At 40.6% G+C, this 21362-nt stretch overlaps 1 protein-coding gene across 3 annotated transcripts in view; it reads right to left on the bottom strand.

Moving 5' to 3' along the window:
• The window catches only part of fbxl17 (F-box and leucine-rich repeat protein 17), a 227138-nt gene that overhangs the window by 95655 nt on the left and 110121 nt on the right, over window positions 1-21362 (bottom strand). Inside the window, exon 9 of one of the 3 annotated variants that reach the window (XM_085181181.1) lies at window positions 20063-20691. The exons of the other annotated variants lie outside the window; for them this stretch is intronic. Coding sequence (XP_085037307.1) covers window positions 20688-20691 — 4 coding nt within the window. The 3' untranslated portion in view covers window positions 20063-20687. Of the gene's footprint in view, window positions 1-20062; window positions 20692-21362 lie in introns of those variants that run through there. 3 annotated transcript variants of the gene reach the window in all.

Genomic DNA, 21362 nt, shown 5'->3' with positions numbered 1-21362 from the left:
TCATACACTTGACTTGCACGCATGCTTCCCACACACACTTGCGCGTCCTCGGTGTACGTGATGAGAGCAGGTGTTGGATGTAATGAGTTTGTCTACAAGCTGTTATAAAATGACAACTGGGAGTGTGGCCCCTATCACTGGCAGATACACCCACTTTTTGCACACCGAACGCAAGCGCACACAAACGCACACTGCTGCTACATCCCTAACTACATACTTCTGTCAATACCACTTGTCTTTCAGGGAGCGGGTCAACTGTGAGCAGAGGAAGAGTTGTGATGGCACTGGCCCACACCTCTGCGCGCGAGTGTGTCAGCGCATGAATGAATGTTTGCACATACTTCTATCTTACACACAGCTAGGGTGGACAGATGTCTTCCCGCATGAGATGTGTGTGGCAGATATGGTAATGTGTGAATTAATGTCACACGGCCACACCTTGCGGTCCGCATCACGCCGTCTCATCTCAAGGACACGATCGGCACTGCCAGCTACCGAGGCTGTAATTCACTCCAAATCCTCCTTTCAATCACTTTCACAATCTGCCCATCAGTAATACATCTTCGGGTGCCACGCTCCCGCAGTTTCACCGCTCTTATCGGAATCATCATCAGACTCTGAGACACTTTAATTGGCAAGTGCAAGTAAAGAAGAGGGAACTTTTCTTGTTAGCAGCTGAGGCAAAAATCTTGGTCAATTAAGGACAATTGAAAGAAAACAAACCCTGAAAACACAGATAAAAATAGGACAAAACACAAGAAAACATACCGAACACATTTGTACTTAATAGAGAAACCTTTTCCAGCATTAATAATTCACTTTATTCTGCTAGGTAATAACATTTAAGTGTATGACTAAAAGCGTAGGATGAATGCATGGCCATCAGACGCTCTTTGTTATTCACCTGTGGAGTTTATTCAATGGTGAAAGAGAGGATCCACTAAGCCCTTGCTGGGGTCCAGAAATGGTGTCCTTCCTCTTTTTTTCCCCTTCCTTTAAAAGTCCTTTCTCACTGTTGAACACAGGCCTAAATGCTTCAGAAACCCATTAATTTGCATTCTTCCATCCATCAATTCTTCCATCTGTCTATCCACCTAAAAAGCTTCTCTGCCTTCCCCTCCATCCTTATCGCTCCATCTGTCCATCACTGCTCATTACTCTCACCAATTTCCATTCCTTCCTCTGTCATGTTTGCGACCATCCATCCATCTTCTTCAATAAAAAACACAACAAAAACCGCAGGATGTGAGAATTCATTAATTTATTAGTGTTAACATGTAAATAAAGGTATAAGCATAGTCTATGTGCATCAGTGTGGATTCACTTATTGAAGTTCTGCTTTTCAATTTGCAGGAATTTGCATTAAAAAAAAAACACTTTTACTGCAGGATGTTAAAACAGTTCCTGCCTTTATTACTAAAGTTTTTGTGGATTGTACTGGCAATAGGGAAAGTTGTAAACAGTGTGAAATCACTATAGATAAATAAGTTAGATGTTTATACAAGAGTCCAGGGTGAATCTTACTGACTGCTATAAACTAGGGAAACAACACAGGTAGGCACTTTTTAATTTGTATGCGTTTGCTTCAGGGAGGAAAAAAATATGTGAATGTGTCTATATAAATTTTCTGACAACTTCAGCTAGTTTAACCTCACAAAATCCCAAGTTTAGATAGCAAAGGGAATTAGTCTAAACACACAAAGCGCTGTTTATTCTCGGCTTTATCTGCAAACTAATCCGGACAAAAAAAACAAAAAAAAAAACATCTAACACACCACTACCTGTGGTGACTTGATCTGATAGAAGTCCCAGCCAAAAGAATCCCCTTTGTGTAAAACCAACTCATCATCTCCCAATGTGAACAATGTATCTGTCTCTGAAAACTAATTTCCCTGTGAAAATGGGGTTTTAAGTCTTTCGAGGCCCCTTTTAGAGGCTAATAAACTAATTCCAAGGCTGATGCCGAAAGAGGCTTATTTCAATTTCACAAGGCTTTGTTCGAATTTGTTTTACATTATGATGCTGCTGGGCAGAGGAGGGGGATTGTTGGGTAATGTTCTCTCTCTTTTTTTTTTTTAATGTATTCAGGTATCTTGTTTTGTTGTTTGAGCTCCTCGCACTGTAAAAGCGAGAAAGGAAAAATATGTACAAGCTCAGTCTGGCTCGTTCTCCCGTTCCCTCTGCGTGCCTGTCCTTCTGTGTCTGCTGATGTGCAATACAGAGAATAATGGGTCACACATCTACTCTAAAATGGTGTATATTAAAATGATAAAAATCGTGCTCTCACCGATGCCTGGCCGCAGTGCTGGAAAAGAAGCTCGCGTCTTTCTGCACCACTTTAAGGCTGTCTTTCCATAAAATAAATATTTTTGCTGCACATTAAAGCAAAGTAAATCTCCATAAACCCAGTGATTATTCTCACTATTTTCCAGTTGGCCCGAATAAGCCAGGCAGCCTCATACCAACTGTTGTAAGTCCCTCACAAACAAGCAAACACACACACACACACACACACACAAAATAAAGGACATAGACATGGAGTGAAAGTTGGACGAGTTTATCCTTGTCTGTTTGTTGTGAGCCGACAATAACAGCTATAGAGATGGATTTCATCACATAAAAAACACAAACAAAGAACATGAATGAGTAAAGTTGCAAGCACATCAAAAACCTCCTGAGGGAAAGTAATACGTGCAAAACTGTGGTTAACACACAGGGTGCAGAGCAGTGTAATTGCAGCCACTAATGACTATAATAATATACTTTAACACTGGGCTGCTCAACTCTGGGCTGCCTCTGCTGATTGCAATCATTGTTAATTGCACGTGTTTGAGCCAATTAAGAACAGTAGCAATTTCAACTGTTGCTGCCCTGACTATGTCCGTCTCATTCTAGCAAGTTTACCGAAAATCAGCTTTTCGTTTTATGAAAAACATTTTTTTAGGGGGGGGAAATGTAATCACGGAAATGAATAAAGTGAGGAGTAAGCAATAACTTCAAAAAACTAATTATCGTCAGAGCAAGTAGTGCTAGACGTGCCTTTACAAGACACAAAGATTATGTGTCTGTTTGTTCAGATTAACAACACAGCCCAGGGGAAAGTAAACCTCTAACAGCCTTTAGCCTTCTGTTCTTACTGGAAACAAAATATTGTGCCTGAAAGTACACTAAAACCAATAAAATAACTTTTAAAATGTGAGTTTTATTTCATACGGATAATGCTTTTCCCAATAAATGTAGTGCCACACCTACGATCTGACTGGCCACCCAAGAGGCCACCTCAGTTCTAGATAAATGTGTTCAAAGATATTCTGTATCCAAGACATGAAAACTCACGGATATTCAGAAATATAAAAGCGAGAACTCCAAGCACAAGTGAAAGGAGTAAATAACGATGCTCCCCATTGACTTCCATGTCCTATCCCTCAAATAAAGGCGCTGCATCTCAAGGACATGTCAGAGCCTCACCCTTTTAAAATCAAACCAAGTGCACTACTTTAACATTAATCATTGTAATGTTGGGTAAATAGATCAGATCAAAACACATTTACTGAGCTAAGATTGGAAGTGCTGTTGATGTGTTAAATAATGACATGATTTTTTTAAAACTTGAATCTCTGGGTTGACATTGTAGGCACTGCAGCCTGAAGATGGTGTTTAGAAAGTCTCAATATCACTTTTATATTCTAAATATCACAATTAGTTGTATTCTAACTTATTAATAACATGCTTCATGAATTTTAAACAGCTGCACTCACATCTTAACCACTGTAAGTTTGAATACTTTCACTGGCTGGCAGTGCAAACTAAAGATTGTTTACTGGCAATTGTATCTCTACCACCGCTCCATCCTCCTTGCACAGTACTCGTATGCTCTTGTAGCCAAAAGGAAACACTGTTATAGGAGTCAACAAGCCTCATATTGGTTGCATCTAACAGTACGGAAAAGAAGAAACCTTCTTGACATTTTTACATGTACTTGCTAACAATAATCTGCACAACAAAGATGAGAAAATACGCAAGCTTTATTGGACATTCACACAACAAACGGTCGCTTTGCTTTTATGCCACAAATAGCAGCATGGGGCACTTTACAAGCCTCTCCAACAGTCAGAGCGTGGTCAGGGAGAGCAGTGTCATGCCTATAAATATCACCCCTCGCCAAGTCCTGGCATGATGGAACCAGCTGAGCTAGCCAGACACTGAGGTAACATGTCATTGTGCGGAAACTAAAGCTATTGACAGGCATCCAACTGGCCTGTACTGCAGTGAAATGCTACCCCTAAAGTTACACAGGCACATCTGACTCACGACAGAATGGCTTTCCGTAACTTCCAGTGCCTTCTCTTTGTTTTTTTCTTTTTACATTAAGGGCCTTGATGCCTCATTAAGTTTCCCCTTTATGAGACAAAACCATTTGGAAATGTACTGTATACTTCATCGCTGCCACTTAGGCTAAAAAGAAAAATGTTCCAAACATATTCTGCAAAAAGAAAAAATATAATTGTATAAGAACTTATAAAGCGAAGCTGTACAATTTTCCAATTCTGAAAACACTTGTGATAGGTCTTTTGCGGTTATCCTTGTTCTTCAGGGTACATCAATACATCACCATTAAAATCAGAACCGTGCATGCCTCTGTGCGTGGTTGTGTTTGTTACCATCCCCATTTCCCAGTTTAAATAGCAGTATAATAGCTTTTACTCATAATACCTATAACTAAGTAAAAAAAACAGTCATCTTTAAATGAAAAAAAAAAAACATCTCTTCTAACATTTTTAGGCAGATCAGCCTCATTTATTCACTGACCATCACTTCTGAGTGTCTGCATGTGTATTTTCACAGATTGAGACTCTCGGGGGACTATACTCTGAATTTCACCCGCTGCACCCATGTAGCTTGCACACACACACAGATACATAGTGCCAGCAGCCATTTCACCATGCTCCTGAATGCCATTAATTCCTGTGCCACATCTCCTTAGGTGAGAAACTGGTGACAGAGGCAACCTCGGTGAGAGAAATGTTCCTCCTCTGCATCGCCGTCCCTCTCTTTTCTCTTTCCATCCCTTCAGTTCCATCCATATTCAGCAGGTTGAGGCATGCGGAATGAGGAGAGACGGAAGAGGAAGGTGGAGATGGGGAGATGGGGAGAAAGGAGGAAGTTGGTGTGGGTGATTGTAAATTCAGCACCAGCGCGTCTTGTTGCACGAGAATGACCCATCATTTCACACTGGGCCAAATGGCATGAATTCATAAATATAAATAACAGCAGCAAATTCATCTTTTCAGGATGGCGTACAGAAGCACAGGCAGGGCCACATTAGAATAAAGATGCCTTCTCTCTCACTATCTTTCTATCCTCTTATTATTACCCACCGCACACCCTTCTTGCCTTCTTTATCAACTTCCACATTTTCCCAGCTCCTTCTTCCTAATTTCCCTTTTCCTCCACTATCTGCTTCCTTTTTTTGTTGTTGTTGTTCTCTTCCAACCAGTGCACATCTACTTTGTGATGATTCAGAGTTATACAGTATGTGGGAAGAGCAGACGAGTACACAGTTTTTCTTGCTCTCTTATGGAAGAATATGCATTAGACCTAACTCTCCTTGCACACTTTTCTACAGTATTGAATCTGCTTTTTAAAAATGTTTCAGGTGTAGGTTTAGGGGTGAAAGAACACACAAGAGACCTGCCTAGCTGAAGTAGGAAGCAGCAAATGAGTGGGAAGAGATTGGCCTGGGCCGCTGACAGTTGGATTGATTAACAGCTTGGCTCTGCCTCTGAAAAACTGACATCCTTTGATTTTGTACAGTTCTTCAGTTCTTTTCGCTGCAAATTTCCATCCGCCCTACCCCCTTGATTGTTCAGCTCGCTGCTTTATATTCTTCTTGGCAACACTCAGTCAAACGTACACACACAATCAACAGTTCTGAATGTGGCTGTACACACCGAGAGGCACACAAAACATTATACCAAGGGCAGATACAACTGATTAGTCAAACTGCCACCTCTCCACACCACCAACGCTAATGGTTACCACAGTAGTCAGAGATAAATATGTCCAATCAGAGACAATCACTGAGCGGGTTGAAGAGGCAGGTGAACTAATGACAAGGATGGAAGAGAATGATGAAATCCTCTCACAGAGCCTGACAGTCATTTGGCAACAGTGAAAACAAGTGGGTTTATTTTTTTTTTCCCTCATGCATCAGGTGGGAACGAATGACACCCACAGCCTCCATATCTCTCTCTCGTTCATCCTTCTATCAAGCTCACCCCTCAGGGTCTCTCCAACTCTCCAACTCCATTTGCCACTTTTCTGTAATAAAAACTCACCTGAAGGGATTAAACAAATGTAAATACAGGTAAAGTATAATAGCTAGACCAGCACACCATGCTTTTACTCTTTCAACTTTATGTGGAAATGAATATGCAGGTCAAAGTACAACAGACTGCAGCTGCTGAAAATGTTTGAGTGTGAGTTCAGAAAAATAACTGAATAGCTGGATTGCTGCCACTCAAGCCTAATTTTAGTGGCAGGTGTAGAACTTTGCTAGAGGTTGAAGCAGGTAATGACTAATAAAAAAGGAGGCAATGTATTTTTCTTTTCTTTTAAGATGTGCTGCAATGCAGAAAAATCTAATCAGACAAGTGTTATTGTTATCGTCAGGATTATTTTACATTATTCATTGAAGATTTGGGAAAAAGGAGGGGATAATAAAAGCTAAACATCTGATTTATTAAAAATTTGAAACTCGCTGCTGCTACCTATTTGAAATATTTCTGATTGGTCGGTATTTAAAAAAAACAAACACTTTCTTTGGCATAGCATTTTGTTTTCATGTAGTTTTTCATTGCTACTAGTCTGTAGCTGATACAGATCAAACTGCTGCTAACAAATAGGCCCCACTTTATTGCTCTGCTGTTTATTTTTTTGCGAGTCTGCCAGCTTCTAAGTAATGTCAATATATCTGTACTCAACGTCAGCGAACAACGCCAAAGTATTACCTGGTCTGTAATCAGTTCATGCAACCCCTGCATATGGCCCGCCTAAACGATCCTTCTCAGGCAGAGAACCAGCGCATTACTCAGGCCAGCACATGTGTCATAAGCCCTCTGTTGAGTGAATTTATAATGGAAACACAGAGCACAAGCAAAGAAGAAAATGCACTTAAGGGGTGCTTAATCACAGATGTGGCTCCTTGGTCTAAATCAGAAATGGATGAGGAAAACTGGAACTATATGGGCGCATGGATGTTTCAGCGCTTTGTGGAGAGCAAAAAAGGCTCCGAGGCATTAATGATGAACACTATACAGTTATTCATCTTCCAGATTTAGAGCTTTAAGGAGTTCTTCAAATAATAATGACTCTGAAAAGATTAAACAAAAAGGTCTTGCTTAGGAGAACATGGTTGATCTAATGTATAGGACTTCGGCCGATGGCGGCGCCAGATTTTAAATCTCTCAAAACATATAAGAGAAAGGTCATACGTGGCTAGTTTTTTTATTCAACCCCGAAATTTTCATGTTGTTTTCCTGTTGCTGCTAAAGGCTCTTTATGGAAAATGGGTACAGTGTTACATGCCAAACAAAGGTCAGTACGTGTGTGTGGAAAACTAAGTCGTGTCAAATCACAAAGGTCAGTATGACGCCTGCTTGCAAGAGGTAGGAATTTCTGTGAGTGACTGATGCCTTCAGTATGAAGAAAAGGCCGCATCTGCTCAGTTTATTCACAGGATCAACACTGCCAAACACTGAGGCACAAACAAGCATATTTCAACATTATAACAAGAAAATTAAAACAGATGAACAGTTAATACTGTTCTGCCCATATTCACGCACTATGTTTTTTTCTTTACAGTACTTTAGATGTGGGTAAGCAGTTTCACGCTTTAGTCATCTTGTAGGTGTAACTACCGCTGATGATTGCTCTGCAAAATCACATTACAGCTGTGGACTATGAGGCCATTTCACAGAATTAAGCGCACCCCGTACTGCAAACACCATTTGCTTGTGATGTTTCTCGGATAGTTACACTCCCATCCCTGTATACAGTGTTAAACAAATTTAAGAGTGTTTCCATTAACACAAATCACTCGATTTAAACATCACTGAAACTTTATGGGAACCTCTGGAGCATCAAACGTAACACAGATTTACACCCTCGCCTCTATCCTTCAAAGAAATGGAGGCTTCTTCGGCACAGAAGAAGTATCGTGGCACACAAATGGAACCGAAATAGAATATAATAAAGATAACGTATGTGTATGTGTCAGTAATGAAACTCGCGCACTAATATCTCTAATAGTCGATTAATATATTTATTTATAAAGAGAATAATCGTTTTCTACTTAGTCAGTTGCGATGTGCCCGTTTTGCACAGCCACACAGTGTTAAAGAAAAGAGTCTGAAAATTGAGTGCTGCAAACAGACAACAAAGCAATAATGTCACCTCGGAGAAAACGTGTTTAGTTTGAAAGTCCAGGGTCCACTGCTGACACTCGAGTTCCTTTTGATGGAACCAAGACAAACTGCTTTTATTGAAATGTCAAAAACGGTTGAACTAGCATTCCAGACGACTGGCCAGCGTCAACATACACTGCTGTTTATTTCCTTAACACCTCACTAAGTTGACTAAACGGACATCCCACGGGTCTACTCGCTACATCACCTCTGCTCCACTGAAACTGTAAAGAATCGCATTCGATTCTTATATTAATCTACACAACATGATGAAAAAAAATTATAGGAGGTGGCTGTGGCCTTAACACTTCTTCTACCCATCTTATTTCTGTGGCTTCTTTCTGGTGTGGGTCTGTGTGGGATATTCTAACTACTAGCCTTTATCACACACACGCTGCCTCTCCTCGCCGTATGCAAAAAGTGTAGAAAAAAAGGCAGTGAAAATGATAACTGATAACCCCCCAGGGCAAATACAGCAGGTGGCTGAGGAATAACTGTAAGCGTATGAATGCGCTTTCATCATCCTGCAGATCAAAACAGCACACTAAGGATGGCTTGTTTGATCTTAAGAAATTATGATGTAGTTAATGCCTGAGCAGAATCTGGAGCTTAAAAATTCAATGGCTGTGTACCAAAGAGGGACAAAAATGTCAACTTCGCATCAGCAGGCCGGGATACCTGGAAGTCTATTCCTTTATCTTCAGGAAAATATGTGGAACCTATCTATATGAGAGTCAAATGTCTGTAGTTATAGTCTGATCATAGAGTAAATCAAAAACCGCATACAAAAGTATTAACTACAAAGAGCAGTTAGCTCGTTATTTATCACATTCAAATGTTTTGTTTTTTTTAAACAAACTAATTAACAACAAATTAAAGGACATTTCTATCTCACACTTTTTCAGCAGCTAGTGAGCTATCAGCACGGAAAGTTGGTCTTTATTCCTGGTTGTAATCCCCGATTGGTCAACTGTTTATCCAGCTGGCACATACAACTGTCTCAGTGAGTACAAAGGAATTTCTGCCTGAATTACTGAAGAAATCAAAGCAGGCTCAATATTCAATATAATTATTTTTCTTGGAGAACTGTTACAGGACGAACAACGAGGCAGCGCATAGAAATGCAGAGCGGGTTGGTTTTAAACATTAGAATCACTATAGCATGTAATGTTAAGACTTTTCGTCAAGTTAAGTAGGCATGTAGACCGTCTTCAGGCTCAGTGTTTCAATTTGAAATAAAACAATGAGTCTCTTATTTTATTTAATAGGTTTAATTCAGCAGGTTCACTTCAATAAAGAAAGAACTGCACTGGATGGCAGAGATATAGGGCTCACGTCCAAGGGCTTGAATTATATGAAAACATAGAGATAGTGTTTTGAAAAAAAGCCCCATTCTATTTAAAATTTGGGAAAATCTTTTGCCATCTTTAACCCATATACATTATTAGTCAGTATATCATCCCTTCATGCACTCTCCTGGGTGTTTCATGCAGTCTCCTTCAGCTTTTCCTTGTTCTTTTTCTCTAGCAAATATCATGCATCTCAGCCAGACTGAAGACAGCTGATTGATTCAATCAGTTTAGGTTATTCCATGCCTTTCCCTAAAGGTTGTTTACAGTCATTGTCCTGCTGAATGATGAAGCTACTTTGGCTCCACATTTCAGAATCCCCCCTCTCTACATTCACATTCATTCTGTTGCTAACGTCGGTAGTAAAATTGTGGATAAATGTCAGTGTGTCGGCTCCATTCGCAGCTGTACAAGCCCAAGCCATGACAAAACCGCCATGTTTGACAGATGAGGCGGTTCGCTGTGAGTCATCTGCAGTTTTTCTTTTCCACCACTTTTCGTGTTTACATAATTGCAATAAAAAAGTTTTCTTTTGTTTTAGTTTTGTTGAAACAGTCCACCAGTTGTTGTTTTTTTTTGTTTTTTTTTACCTCTAATGCAGCCTACAGGAAAGTTGCATCTTGTTTTGTATCCACTGAGGTTAAGGTCATGGATAACTGAATACCTACATTCAGGGGAGCATTCTTGACATGCTGTGCAGCCGTAGAGAAATTTTGCTTAACAATGCAAATGATTTTCTAGTCATCCACCAGACCTTTGCCCTTTGGTCCGGCAGGGCATCATCTCACATGTACTTCTTCTTTAGTGCTGAATTAAACTACACAAATGAAAGCAAAGACCTGGTATCCATTATTATATATTAAATAAAATGTGTTAAAGACCAGATAAATTTATATTGTGATATGGTGGTATAGAAAAAAGCTTGATATGCCTATCTTTAACAGTCATCTAGATTATTGGGCATTAATCACGTATATGGGAGTTTTGTTGTTACAAATTCTATGGCTACAGCTGTCAAAGAGGTGGTCATTGTTAACCTGGGCCCTGGAAGATCCAGTATGGAAATCTCGTTCTTTATGATCTGCAAGTTTAGCTCAAGATTTTATGTCGGATGCCCTTCCTGATTCAACCCTCTCAGTTCATCCAGGCTTAGGTCCCGGCTTGGGATTACACTGCCAAATAAAGCCTAAAATAATGTGCAAAGATGCAAATAAACTTACCACAAAGAATATCAGAGACATTTCTATCTTTGCAATGTAGAGTGAAGAGATAAAAAGGAAGAGGAAAGAGCAGAAAGAAGCTCTAACATGGGGGTCTAACAAGGACTGACTTGCTTCTAGATGCAGCCTCTAGAAGAATTGCAGTTACAGTTATTTACAGCATCAGCTTGGCTCTTCACCCCCAGAAATTGCCACTTAAACAAAACACAGACACAAGGACGATCACATGACTTGGCATGACTTAAGAAACAGAAACTTAAGAAACTTGATAACTGTGACTAATGGCAGGGCACTACTGGTGCTTTAGTTAAGCTTTGTAGTAAAATATACTGAAACTTAGATGTTTCTTTTCTTTTTAATAAAAGCACAGACTGTCTTGTTATAAACAGTATGTGTGTAAATCATAATTGAGAAATATTTGAAAATTTTGACATGTGCTCATTGATGCTGGTACAAATCAGCCACGTGGCGCTGTTATCTGGAGTTACTGGTGCCCTATACTTGACTGCAGTCTTTGCCATGAAAATTTGGCATTACCTTAACTTTTTGTGTGAAGCCTCTTTGTAAAACAGTGATGCATGTCCCAGGGTGACTGGTGGGGGTAGTGTACTCAGCTACTATCTGAGCCAAGTTTCCTCGAATACCAATGGTTTGTAAAACACACCAACAGTGCCAAATAACTGGCTAAAGCATTCATCTCTCATTTCTAATCCCTGTTAATATTATTATTTCTTTTAAAATTCTAAAGCTGAAAAATCTGTCTCTTTAACTTAACAATGTTCCCATTTTTCCAACCTCTCATCACTCATTCCTTCCCTCTGCTCTCTTCTTTACCACTTCCCTCTTTGGCAGAATGATGGAGTAGGGATGTCAATGGAGAGGCATGACAGTCAGATCGTTGGCTGTCACATAGACTGATGTTTGTTTCTTCCCACTTAGACAAATCTGACAGTTTAACAATGAACTTCTCAATGTCCAAACACTTGCTGCGCCTACACGTATACTTTCAGATGTACACAATCATCACACTCGGAAGAGCTATAAGTTGAGCAAGCACCACGTTGTGTTCGAATAAACGCAAACACGGATACACCACCACGTGGTCAGATTGGTACTCTGGATCTCATATCACATGGAGTGTGATGACTTGGAACAAAGAATGTTTTTAACACTCAGATGCGACTGTTCTCAAATCCTTACAAGATTTTAATAACCGACATCCTCTTAAGTTAAAGGAAATTCAACCTGCAGTATGCACGATCAACTGCCACTTTATAATGTACACCTGGGTTAACTGCTCATTAATTCAAATATCTAATCAGCCAATCGCATGCACCAAGTGCATATACTGTAAGCATGGAGACGTCAAAAGGAGCATCAGAATGGAGAAGAAAGGTGATGTGGAATATGGCGTGTTTGCTCATGTCAGATGGGCTTGTCCGATTATTTCAAAGACTGTTGATTAACTGAGCCTCAGTCTCAACTTTAAGGTCAAAATGAAGATAAAGTAATGACAACTAACCAACTGTGACCAAAAGTTCCATTACGGTCTAAATTTGGTGTCACTTAAAAAGAATAACGTCTAAAAACAAAAAATTCTGTATGGTTACTGAGAGATCAACAGTTTAATAATTAGCATGGTAAATATCTAAAACACAAGTAAGAATATTAGGTTAGTGAATATAAAATAATACAAGACAAAACAGTGATTTAATCTTAAAATCTTCTTATTCTTCTTTAACAGAACAAGTACACGCAGAGGTGGGGTTTTTTTTCCCTTTACAGGTGTTTACAGTTGGACAGGGGTTTGATATCCTTCCTACTAGCTCAGCTTCTTCAATAATAGATGCCTGTAAGACGTTACTGTTCTATCTCCAGCTAGGGGGCCGTGAGCCAGCGGTTGCGATGGCTTGTGGAGGGTTATTCATAGAATGCGTGCACACAAGTGCGCACATATACACATGCATGCACACTCTTCCCATTTCAACCATGCAATCCTGCTCCCTCCTCTCCCAGCTGCCCTATTAAACTGAAGAATCTCGGGAAGTGAAATGAAACTAGTAAATCTTGACTGCTTTTATGATTGACTTGATATGATTTGTATTATAATTTGGACCCGGTGCTCCATCTCGCTCTCTCCTGCTGCCTCCCACCAACTTACTCCCTCCCCCCTTCCTACTCCTTTCATTACTTAGATTGGCTCTTGTGAAATAGGCCATAGGGTCTTCATAACGCGCATATATTCATATGTATACACACATGCTCAACTTTAAAACCTTGCGGTCTCTTAATAAGTAGTTCTAAATGTGGCGTAAAGGCAGCAGAATGTAGGGAGCACTTAAATGTTTTAAAAGTGTCCAACTTTCACCTCAGCATGAGGAGAAAGCTTGAATGTGTAGATGAGATGAACACTTACAGCAAAAAACTGAGAACAAACAACCCAATCAGACCCCTCCCTGCACAGATTGGGCTGACTTCATAAATTAATGTATGAGAAAGCCTGCAGAGATAACCATTGGGCATAAGGGCCTCGGAGAGAATCATTATATCGACTAGGTGATGGACTAACTGACGGAGTGACAGACTGATGGAGTGACTGTCTGAATGGATGCTTTGAAATGCAGGCAGTTTGAAGCTGAAAGTCTCAGGGTCTTTGACCATCTGACTCTGAACAGACAAAAGGCAAGAGAGGGCAGCTTTTCCAACTACGGGCCCTTTAGCCTTCTGTGACTTCATCAGAAGAAATGATAACTACAACTCTGGCTTCCACTCTGCTTGGCTGATGCCCTAGGGCAACACTTTCCTCACCGTTCTCCCTCTGTTAGTGAGAGCATCTGTTGAAAATGAAGGCCAAGTCATAAGTGCTGGCCAGGCCTTTCTACTTCACGCTCAGATCAGGAGCCTAAGCACCTGCAACACCCTTCTTTATAAAATTACTTTTTTTCTAGTGACAATTTGCCAATGAGAATTCAAAAAGCAGGTCTTATCGGAGTAACAGCAGAGAGCGAGCCTTTGCCTAAGTAGCTTTTTAACCTTCTTTTCAAACTAGCTTTTATGTACAGAGAGCTTTTACAAACAGATTTTACATGAGCGGGACCGACTGTTCTGCCCACTCTCTATCACGGTCATTAGAATCCATAAAATGAAACCCAACTCTCAGTCTCCTTACTATCACTGTTTAACTTCTAACCACTATTTTTCCCAGCATAGCAAAAATATCTCCTATGTAGCGAGAATTAACTCTGGCCAAGCTTCTGACACAGCCACAGAAGGGCCTACAGCCACACATCTGTCTCCAAAGCTAAATGAGTCACAGAAGCCTGGGCCCAGTTACCTGCTGGGGCCCCATGTCTGTCCCAGTTGCTGACCACAGGAACACACATGTGCACAATTTTACACAAGGACACAGGCAGAGCGGCAAATACGCACACACATATGCACGCCCTTTCTCTCCGCGATTTTCCAGTCTCCTGCGGATGGCACGTGTTATATTAACAACCTTTCCTGCCAATATCATCTCTTTTTAACAAAGTAGGAGCAAATCATTCAGTCTACATTCTGTGGTGAGAGGCCAAGGCAAACTGGATCTGCTGAGGCAATGGCATAGAAGCTCCTGGCACCGGGAGCAAAGCGGGGCAGAGAGGAAATGAGAGGAGAGAAGAGGAAACAAGGAGAGAAGGAAAAGAGGAGAGGTCATATAAGAGGAGACACGAGGAAAGAGCAAAGTATGGCACAGGAAGCACATTAAATCTATCTGTATGGTAATGCTATTACCTCCCATCCGATCAGCATGGTCCCCTCCGCACTAACTGGCTACCCTCTAGCTTTCATTAGCAACATGAATTATGGATCTGCTCTTGCATCTAAATGCTAAGCATTATGCCATTTGTGATGCAGTTTTCCACATTCTTCCTTCTCTTTCTTTACCGACTCCCCTGTCTCCCTCCACCTTATCCTCCTGGTCTTTTCCAGAGTTGCCACAGACTACAATTACTGCAGAACCATTAGGTCCATGTTGACAAAATTTCCATACCATCATATACCCCTTGAGATACCGATCGTGAGAAGTTTTCAGATACTGCAAGCATGTGCACGCGCACAGACACACACGCACACACACACACGCACACACACAGAAGTGCATCATACAAAACAAAGATTTTCTACTGCAAGATGTGACAGCACCAAAACTGTCAGGGTGACGATGGAAAACGAGGATAAATGGACAAAATAAGTAAATTCTATAAACAGAAACAATGAAAAAACTGTGAGAAAATGCGTGGAGACCAGTAAAGAGATATGAGTTTAAAATAAAGAAGTACGGGTTAAGAAGAAGATGAAAGAGTTTCTTCTGTTTCATGCTGCTACAGTGTGAGTGAAACCGCATCAGTACGCCTATTGCAGTGCAGGTTTTTAGACGATGCATCAGCAGAGTGTCTGAAACGGGACACTGTGTAATAACAGCTCACTAAAAACATTACAGCTACTCATAAAGAGCCCAAACTCACTTTAATAGCTGTTGAGATGTTTCCTTTGGTCTGACTCCGGGGAAAGGGAAAACATCAGAACAGGCAGGCGGAGAGATGGGGTTTTGTGTGAACTAATACAGGTCAGTGGATCTGTCTGCAGCTAGATGATCCGTATGACTTTTCTGCAAAGCCCCAAACCAAGTTCATTTGTGTGTCCAGCCGTTCTTTTATTAACAGAGTCACAAATAGCCCCGCTGCGGTTAGATGAATGACATCAACCTCTCATTGACTGCTTTACGAGCTCTTCTGACCAGCGTGAGAAACCATGGGATTGAAACCTCACGAAGGTACGGCCCAACAACCCAGCTAAAAGTACATGTGCAGAAACACACGCACACTTTGCTGAAAAGACGATACACACACACAGACACACACGTATATACACACAAGCAAAATCTACAGAACAGCGCTAGCTTAGACCGCACATACTTTCCCATGCTGATGGAGGAGTTACTAAGTTTTAAAAGTTGAGTTTCTCCTCCTAGCCACATTTTTGGGTAAAACGCAAGATCTTTTTTGGAAACACACACCAAAGCAGACTTTTAACTCATGATTCAGATTGTTATAGTTGGAAAGTGAACAGAGAGCACATACACATCACAGAGAACATTAGTTCTTGCCACTGTATGCCCTCCCCCTCGCAAACTCGTAAAGCATCATCAGATTACAACAGGAGGAGAAGGTCAGTCAAAAGGCAAAAATACAGACACTGGAGAGAAGGACTGGAGGAGAGTTGGGCAGAAGGTGTGTTCATATTGATGGGAGCACTTCACTGTGCATCCATATGAGCTGAATGTGTTTGCGTTTTGGTAGTGTGAGGCAGATAGCACAACAGAGAAACGAGAAGATTCAAACAGTACAACATGGAAGAAAAACATTTTGTAGCACACACATACACAGAGACAAAAACAAGCAAGCATCTCTCTAACCTTCCCTGTTACCGTTGGCTTTTTGCAATCAATACACTGAGATTGGAAAAACTGTCCCACAATGAACTTTTAGTTTTGTCTAAATGCACAGAAGAGATTATAAAGAAACAAGAGAAGAAAGTCATGGATGGTTATTTGTGTGAAGGAGAGTTTAATGTATAATCATGTACAGATGTTTTAACTAAAAACTATGAAAGAGGTCTATAAATTTAACTATTTATAGACAGAGAGTGAAACAGAGAACAGCAGAGAGAAGAAACATGTTTCCATATACTGTGAAAATAATGCTTCTTGGAGACAGAAGCTGAAAACCTCGGACTGCACTCTGCCATCTCACGTTTTCAGTGCAGTGTGTGAGGTATTAGTCCTTTAACAAACACGGAACATCTTTGAAAAAGGTGCAACTCAAACGTACAGTGAGCAGGACCAGCTACGAAAACATGACCAGAGAAGCTATAATTACAACATTAAAGCACATTATCTCTGTGTGAGTTTATGTTCAGTAAATTATTCAATCATATTTCTACAAAGCAAATAGCTGCTTCTACAATGATGCTCCAAATCTTTTATATAGACCCTAAAATATTATCAAGTATATATAATCAAGTAAGGCTGTTCAATATAACGATATATATCGGACGTCGTCCAATATATATCGGACGTCGTCCAATATATATCGACGACGACGTCCGATATATATAAAAAACGTCTATTACGCAATCGTTTGTTTCGTGGTGTCGTAAAATACACTGTTTACAGCAATATTTTTTCATCGTTTTGATGGTCACTGTAGTGGCTATATTAATTTCTTAAAGTTCTCAATTTCTCTTATATTTAATATAACCACACTACTGAGGGACAAGCGCCTGTTTTTATGCGTTGTGGTTAGCAACAGCGACGGTAACCAGTGTTGCCAACTCCTTAGTAAGGAAAATCGCTATTGGCTGTCCTAAAAGTCGCTAGAAGTCGCCAGATGACGTCATCACCTAATTTGCATAATTTGCCATGCTAATGTAATTGTAACCTACGTTGTTGGAGAGAGAAATAACATCGTGGAAGAGACATAAAGTGAGTAAAAAACGTCCTAAATGCAGTTAGAATTTATTTAGAACTACAAATTAAATTTCTTTTAGCAATTATTGTTTTTTAATGTCACAATTCCAACCCTGCTCCTTTATCTGGGCCTGGAACGGCAAAAGTGACCCGAAATTGGCACTCTAGTGGAGTTAATTTGTGTGTGAGAGTGTGTGTTTAAGTAGTTTTAAACCTTGTGGTCCACAAAACAGCATAACAGTAAAGGAAGAACTGACTGCATTACAGTCAATGTGGGAGCAGAGGCTTCGCTCATGCGCGATTCATTTGCCGTTTGGACGCACAGGTGTGAACGTCTCCTGCCCTGATAGCAGCTGGGGGAGGACTATCCTCTGCCTGGGAGCGCTTTGGCACGGGTGAGGCGCCCACGGCAGCACCGCTGCTTGTTGAGAGTAAGAGCGATATGCGTGTTCACGTCAAAAAGTCGTCATAAATAAGTCTCCAATAATACCAGAAAAGGTCGCCAGATTTGTCGCTAGTCGCTTTTTAGAAAAAAAGTCGCTAAGGGGGTCTGAAAACTCGCTAAATATAGCGACAAAGTCGCTAAGTTGGCAACACTGACGGTAACACCTTCGCGTGTCCGCTTGTTTATGTTCCACATAAACCTTTCACAATAAAGCTCAATATCCTGTTGAGACTTTTCAAAATAAAGAATCACGTGAAAGAATATGCGGAGAGTTTACGGATGAGAAGCAAAAAAGAGCCGTCAGGTGCTAAAAAAAAATAAACCTTAGACTCAAACTTTCAAAGAAAATGGCGGCCGTTACAACTTATGTCTAAAAATGTATAGTTTCATGCATTGGTTAAAACACTGGACTCCAGGTAAAGGACGCCCAGCTGGAAACACTTCACGCAAGTTGCCCGAGATTCACAGATTTTACATAAAATGTTACATTTTTGTGATTTGTATCGTTGTCAGGACGAAAAATGTCTTATATCGGAATATGAGATTTTGGTCATATCGCACAGCCCTATATAAAGTTACACTAAACACTAGGTCATCTAACTCATGATCCATTACAATTCACAGGTTGTTGTAATGTGTGACATACAGAAAGGAAGCAATCTTTTTTTACATTGTTTGGCTGTATTGCACAAACTAATGAGAATCAAACTCCACTGTGAAGTCAAGGAGGCTTGCAAACACTAACATCCAGAAAAAAATGACCTTGTTTCACTTAAATCTGACCAATATCCTAAGAGGAGCAGTGATTCTTAAAAAAGAACTGAAATATTTGCATAAAAATCAAAAATATGTCGTTGACCAAAGTTTGGGTAACAATCTATAGTCGAGATGTTGTGGTGTCAGTGTGTGAAGAGGAAGGGAAAACCGAGAGAAAGCTGCTCTATGAAATTTAGGACAGATAGGCTTTAAGGATATTATTGGCGCAGCTAATCTAACTACAGCTAAAGCATGCTAGAAAAAGAGGGAAAAACATTTTTAAAAACAGCTGGAGAATCCTTTATTTTACCTTTTCTTCAAACTGAATAAAACAGACAACCCCACCTCACTCATTAGGTTCCATTCAATTCATCAGCGCTGAATATCTGAAGCGATTTTAGCTGTTATCCTTTCAAGCTGGGGGGGTCACTCGGTGCGAAGAAACAGGGAGCTGCCTCAATGCAGGTAGCCTGAGGTGTTCTTGCATGACTGCATATGATAGTTACACAGCTCTTTTAGCCCCCCAGAGACACTGACAATCAAAACAAACAGAGCCAGAGTTGGTTTGTCATGTTTCTTGCAGCTGCAAATTGCACATAACAGCCTGGTTAAATTATAGTTGCACAGCTGAATCCTTGTTATGTTAACATGACAAATGTACCATTTTGCCACTGTGCACATAAAAGCATAAACGGGTTTTTCCTGTGTTTGTGTTTTATTTTTATTTTTTGCATAATATGTGATAGGTGCGACACTCTGGACAGACGCTTCATATTGCAGGATGTCCCCAGTTCTGCTTGGGAATCCCTTGAGGACTAATGCGACTAAATTTCCTGAATGAGAGCGTGCCACAAAGAAGGAGCGAGCTTAAGAACGGGGTTACTTATAAGTGAGAGAAATAAAGAAAGAGAGAAAAAATGCCTATCTACTGTGTCATTGTCCCTCCTCCTTTGTATTCACGGGGAAGCTGGCTAAAAGACAGGCGGGGATACGGCCTCTTTTCCCCTTCATCTTTTGATAATCCCATCTTTTTTTGTGTTTGATGTTCCTCTCTATGCTCTTTGAACAAATCCCCTGTCCCTGCCCTCATAATCGCATTACCTCCTAAGGTGTGGTGCGCACAGGGTAACTGGACCTCACCAGTGCCAGCACACTACTCCACAATCCAGTACTGCCTGCCAGCAAAACATACAAGCACATACTCATGCACTCCCTCTCTAAGAAACATACAAACAAATACTGAAACACACAAGAAGAAAAAGAAGAAGAAGAGGGAGCCAATTTTTCTCCTGCCAGAAGAGCCGACTGTGTTGAGATGGCACAAGCAAGCTACAGTTGGTTCAAACGACAAACTGGCAACAGGAGCGTCACACCTGACTACAACAGTGTGTGACCACACTAACAGATCTGGGAAAAGGAACACTGGTTTCTCTACCTGACTCGCTTTTTCTAAGAACCACAGCCACCAAAAGGGACGACAAGAGGACAAAATCACAGGAAGAAAAGGATAAGAAGGAGACAAAGACAGAAAGCAATATAAGACCAGAGCTGGGAAAGAAGAGTGGGTGGCGTCCAGAAGCTATTAAAGCTGTTTTTCATGTTGAGCCAACAAACATAAGTGAGTTATTAAATATGAACCATATAAGACTGGGACCACAGAGAGAGAGAAGAGCAAGTAAAAGGAAAAGAAAGACAACAAGAAAAGGTGGAGAGAATGCAGAGAATGTCTTTGTGGCTCTTTCCATAGAAACTCAGAACTGTTTCTCAGATATTTCCAGAACAAAAATTTCCCAGTGTCATGTTTCTCATGCATAACGGTCAACACATTAATTACCGTGGAGCCAGAAAATACTTAAATGATCAAAGCTATAATAAGCACAATTCTGAGGGAAAGAAGTTCAAGAAAAACTGGTGAAAAGGATTAATGCAGTGTTGGTTTCCTTACCTTGATGTAATACAGCGACATCAGAAGCAACATGAAAAAGAAAGAGAGAAAAAGGGCAAGATGATGGTTAAAATTTCATCTAAACAAAGAAAACCTGCATGTGCTTTGACAATGTGTCAGTGGGAGTGGAGATTTAGTGCAGCGCTTCTCACTTTTAAGCATTATCAGTAAGAGTCATAGTTCAGCCAAGTTGGTAGATACAGTTACAACATTGGGCTGGTTCATTTTGCCTTTTTTTAACTTCTCTATAGTTTTCCACGCTATACCAGAGTAAGAAGAAGAACAAGTCCCACTAGAATAAAAATAGCATGACAACCTCTTTGTGACCTGATGGCTGTCCCGTGATTTCACCGAATTTCTTCGAATTTCTTATGCTGTCAGAGATCAAATAGAAAGGTAGCCGTGGTGACCAACTGGTCGCTCAGGGATTGAGGATGTAGTACCCTCAAGCTCTGAGTGACCAGTTCCCAGGTGATTGCACAGGTCACCTGGTGGGAAGCAACCTGTCTCCAAACAATCGTGGTCTGACTTGGTCATACTCGGCCCGACTGGTAAAGGGTTGCAGTGGGTTAGCGTCTAATTTATGAATGAAGACACATAGCCGACATACGGTGGGCCTGTGAGGTCAAATGCATGGCAATGTAAGAAAGCATCAGAAAAAACCCCAACAA

Source organism: Neolamprologus multifasciatus, chromosome 12 (genome assembly GCF_963576455.1).
Source record: "Neolamprologus multifasciatus chromosome 12, fNeoMul1.2, whole genome shotgun sequence".
NCBI classification, from domain to species: Eukaryota; Metazoa; Chordata; class Actinopteri; order Cichliformes; family Cichlidae; genus Neolamprologus; species Neolamprologus multifasciatus.
Note: the sequence above shows the minus strand (reverse complement) of the source record. Positions and strands in the feature narration are given on the sequence as shown.